This window comes from Fukomys damarensis, unplaced genomic scaffold (genome assembly GCF_012274545.1).
Source record: "Fukomys damarensis isolate Sample0158 unplaced genomic scaffold, DMR_v1.0_HiC HiC_scaffold_19, whole genome shotgun sequence".
NCBI classification, from domain to species: domain Eukaryota; kingdom Metazoa; phylum Chordata; class Mammalia; order Rodentia; family Bathyergidae; genus Fukomys; species Fukomys damarensis.
In genome coordinates, this window is record NW_022900931.1 from 63,191,318 (window position 1) to 63,195,692 (window position 4,375).

A 4,375-nucleotide genomic window follows, 5' to 3' on the forward strand; every position below is an offset into this window, starting at 1 on the left:
AAAAAAAAAAAAAAAAAAAGAAGGTAGAGAGGAGGACCAGGCACAGCCGCAAGTGTCCCCTCATTGTTGCCTGCCTTTCTGGGCCTCTCTTACTGATTCTCCTACAGGCCCTGTGCAGTGCAGTCTGGCAACACTGTGTGGTCACACTGTGTGTGCCCAGCATGCCAGGAGCTGTGCAAGGTACTGGGGAGGAACTGAAGAGCCTTGAAGTTCCTGCTCACACGAGGTTCTCTGTCCAGAGCAGGGGACAAGTAAGAGCAGCAACAACCCACACAAAATGTGATCAGGGCCTTGAGCAGAAGCAAAGGATGCAACAGGAAGAGGGACAAAGAAATGACCTTTCAGCTAAGGCTTGAGTTTGACTAGAATACAGTCAGGATAGAGAAATGTGCTTCAGCAAAGGACAGAGAAAAGAGTGGCACAGTAGGCCTGAGGAACTCAAAAAAGGGCCAGTACGGCTGTATCAGAATATGCCAAAAAGGGATGGGGCTGCAGCTTAGAGGTGGAGCACTTGCCATGCACATGCAGCCCTGGGTTTGAACCCCAGCACAACAGACCCAGAATGAATGTGTAAAAAGGTCAGTGAGGAGCCAGCACAGTGGTGGGAGTCTGTAATCCCAGCAATCTAGGAGGCTGATCCAGGAAGACCGCAAGTTTGAGGCCAGCCTAGGCAACTTAGTGACTTAATGAGACCCTATCTCAAAATAACAAAAACAGCTGGGATGTAGCTCAGTGTGAAGGCCCTGGGTTTAATCTCCATTTACTGCAAACAAACAAACAAACAAACAAACAGAAAGGAGGAAACAGAACCAGAAAGATGTGGTTGAAGAGTCTCAGATTGGTGGAAACCCAGCAAAATAGGAAGTGCCAATGGCCAGTCAGTCTTTCCAGGCCACAAGGGTCAGCAGCCCCCAGGTACTGCTGGGATCTGGAAGGGCTCTGCTCACCGCCCCTGCCCATGGCCATTGCCTCTGGCCAGTCAGACAACACATTGGACTCCAAAACCTTAGTTTAGGACAGGAGGCTTCCACACTCCTCCTGGAGCCACAGTCTCTATTCCTGCTGCGACCTGTCTTTCCCCAGGTCCCCAAACAGTGCTGTGAGCCCTGCAGCTCTGACACTCCTGCTTCCTAAGCTTCCAAAGCTCCTGGCACAGAGAAGTTCCCACTAGGAGTTAAGTGGGAAGGGGACAGCTCCACACCTTATACCTCACTTCTCCCACAAGAACACGCCTGGTCAGATCTCACCCCAGAAGTTTCCTTCTAGAAGCACCCAGCACAGCACAGCACACAGGGAGGGCCACAGAACCTTAGGGCCATGCAGTCAGGAACTCAACTTTGCACGAGCGTGTACAGCTCTCTGCAGTCTCCTGCACAAACCACCTCCTCTGCTGGCCTGGAAGTTTTTGGGGGCAGAAACCATACTAGGGCAGGAATTTAGCTCAGTGGCACTGCACCTGTATCACAATTGCAAGGTTCTGAATTTGACTCCTGGTACTGGGGGGGAAAAAAAAAGAAAGAAAAGAAACCATATTGTCTGCTCATTATCAGACTGATAATAAGTCTGGTATCCCCTCATAAACACATTCCTGCCTATTTTCAGACTGCATCTCCACACCACCTCCACCCCCGACCCAAGTCAGTGCCTTGTCCAATTACCTGTGCACTGAGCACTTACCAAACCTCGGGTCCTGTGCTCAGAACACCTCGGGCTATACTTCAGCGTTCATGAGAAGCTAACTAATGCCTGGCCGGGAAGGACCTCACGGAGAAGTTGGGGCCTTCTGTAAGGTTCTGTAAGTGCCACAGGAAAGGTGTGTAAGAGTTATCACCATTTTATAAACACTTCTTCTCCAACACTGCACTCATCCATTCTGCTTCACACAGGAGATAAGCATGTTCACCAAAGCTATTTGTGATGGGGGGAAAACTGGAAACAATCCTCAAAGTCCACCAAAAGGGATCAAATTAAAAAGCTTACAGTACAAGTACACAATAGAATACTACATATCAAAAATAATGGGAAACGGCTTTTTGCTGGCAGGAAAGTCACACCAGAAGACGATTCTAGGACAAGTCACAAAGTAGTACAACCAGCATGATCCCATCCAGCACGCACGCACACACACACACACACACACACACACACCTACACTACTGAGAGCAACAACAGGTTGTGGAGGAGAGATGGAGAGAAGAATGAGACACTTTTCCCTGTCACTCACATACATATGTGCACACCTACCACATGTACTATGGCATATATGTACACATGGCATATATATGTACATATAAGCACACGTGCTTGACAAGCTCAGCTTTACTAATCTAGCAAAACAAAGCACAGTGAGAGCGCTGGAGCCAAGATGTGAGCGAGCCGAGCAGAAGATTCCCAAGTTCCCCTCCAACTGCGAGGAGAGGCATAAGCAAGGGGATATACACCACTTCTCTCTTTTAGGAAAAAAGGTGGTGTGTTGGGTGCTCAATGTACCGATGTGAGGTTCTCAAAACCAAGACTCAGACCAAACTTTGCTATGATCACATGGTTGACCTGGGAGGCCACCGAGCTTCACTGAGCCAGTTTTCTCGTCTACAGTCAAAAGCAGAGAGGGAAAGAACACAGACCAGCCTTGCCATTCGCTACTGTGATTCTTGATGAATCATGTGCCCTCTCAAAGCCTGCTTCCTCTTCTGATGGGGGGTATATTACACATGTGTAATCCCAGTACTCTGGGAGGCTGAGGCAGGAGAACTGCCAAGCTCAAGCTGAGCCTGGGCAACTTAACAAGACTCTGTCTCAAAATAAAAAATGGGCTGGGGATGTAGCTCAGTGTGAAGGCCCTGGGTTCAATTCCCAGTACAGCAAAACAGAGAGAGGGAAGGATAATATAATTCCCCCCCACCGGAATGTTGCCCCCCGCAAAAGCCTGTATCTAAAGTGCTTAATACAGCACACTCAACACATAATATGGGCTGAATAAATAGCAGCTGCTATCATTATTGCTGAATGAGGTAATGACATTGGCCCTGCCTATATAATGGGGCATTGAGAAGATCTAATGAGATGTATGCTGGGAATAAGCTTTGGAAGTAGACTGGGCAATGAAAGCAAGGAGCACTTATGTAAGGGTTCCTCTCCCATCTTAGCCAGAGCCTCTGCTACCACCCAACTAAGATAGGGGGAGTGACACACAGATGTGAGATGCCCTCTTTATTCTGCCCATGGACAAAATTCTAACCAGTTACATTCAGTCTCTTCTTCAAGGAGACAGGAAATGACAACTGGGAAGGGGAAAGGGGCTGCCAGACACAAGTACTGACAACTTCTGCTGATAACACCCCAGCCCAGGATCCCTGGATCCCCCCAAATCCCCACTTCCCCATGCCTCCCTCCAGACATTATCTACAAAAGGACCCACATTTCTCAAGGTCATGGAACCCAGCCTCTTCCATACATCATCCCAGGGCACATTCCTCTCTCCATTCCATTCACCACGGGGTGCTTCCCCAGGGTCTTATACAGACACATCTCGCCCTAGTGTCCCTCTGAAATGCCTCCTCACACTACCTTCTTGCTGTACAACATGCTTCCCCTAACGCGTCATCCCAGGGTACCCCCATTCCTCACCGTTCCCATCCCAAGTCCACTGTCTCCACAGCGGACAGGACCTGCCACCCCCTCCAGTTCAGGTCTGTCTGTCTGTCTCTGTCTGTCTGTCTGTCTGTCTCTCTCTCTCTCTCTCTCTCTTGCTCGCTGATATCCTACAAAACATCTCCCATCTCAGGGCCATCACCCCAACTTCCCCAACACCCCCACACTGGCACTCCCATTCTCACGCTGTCCCACCCCGACTCCTAGACGTGCACTGTCCTGTCCACTCCTCCAGCCCTGGAACCCGTCCCCTACACTCTGCCACACATGCTCAGGCTTCCCAAAGTTTCCTCCTAGGAAAAGAGGGCACACCTTCATCCTGAGACCCCTCAAAACCCTTCTCCCACTCCCGGAGTCCTCAAAGCTATCTTTCGGTTCCTCCAGTCCAACCGCTTCGGAACACGCCCCATCCTGGAATCCCGGACTTCCTCCCCTCGCTCCTTCCGACTCCCCAGGACCTGCCTTGGCGCCCAGCGGGTCCCGAGCCCCGCGGGTGTTCCCGCTGCCCTACCTGAAGCTCCGAGGTGCATGCAATCTCCAACCCGAACCTGGAGGGGACGGGCTGGGAGGACTGACTGTCCCTCAGCACCCTGAAAGCCTCAGCTCACTTCCACACGGGACGCCCAGGGCTTCCCCGCTGAATCCTCCCGGAACCCTGCTCAGAGTTCTCTGAGGCTGTCCCGGGCGTCGCGCGACCACCACTGAGCCCCTGGACCGCGCGCGC

At 51.1% G+C, this 4,375-nt stretch overlaps 1 protein-coding gene across 5 annotated transcripts in view; it reads right to left on the reverse strand.

The window, feature by feature from the left end:
• Strn4 (striatin 4) overlaps positions 1-4,375 on the reverse strand; it is a 26,831-nt gene that overhangs the window by 19,695 nt on the left and 2,761 nt on the right. For 3 of the 5 annotated variants that reach the window (XM_033765869.1, XM_033765868.1, XM_033765867.1), the window contains exon 1: positions 4,163-4,323. The exons of 1 other annotated variant lie outside the window; for it this stretch is intronic. In XM_033765869.1, coding sequence (XP_033621760.1) covers positions 4,163-4,181 — 19 coding nt within the window. In that variant the 5' untranslated portion in view covers positions 4,182-4,323. Of the gene's footprint in view, positions 1-1,677; positions 2,115-4,162; positions 4,324-4,375 lie in introns of those variants that run through there. One more of the 5 variants, XM_010640842.2, reaches the window with a different exon arrangement.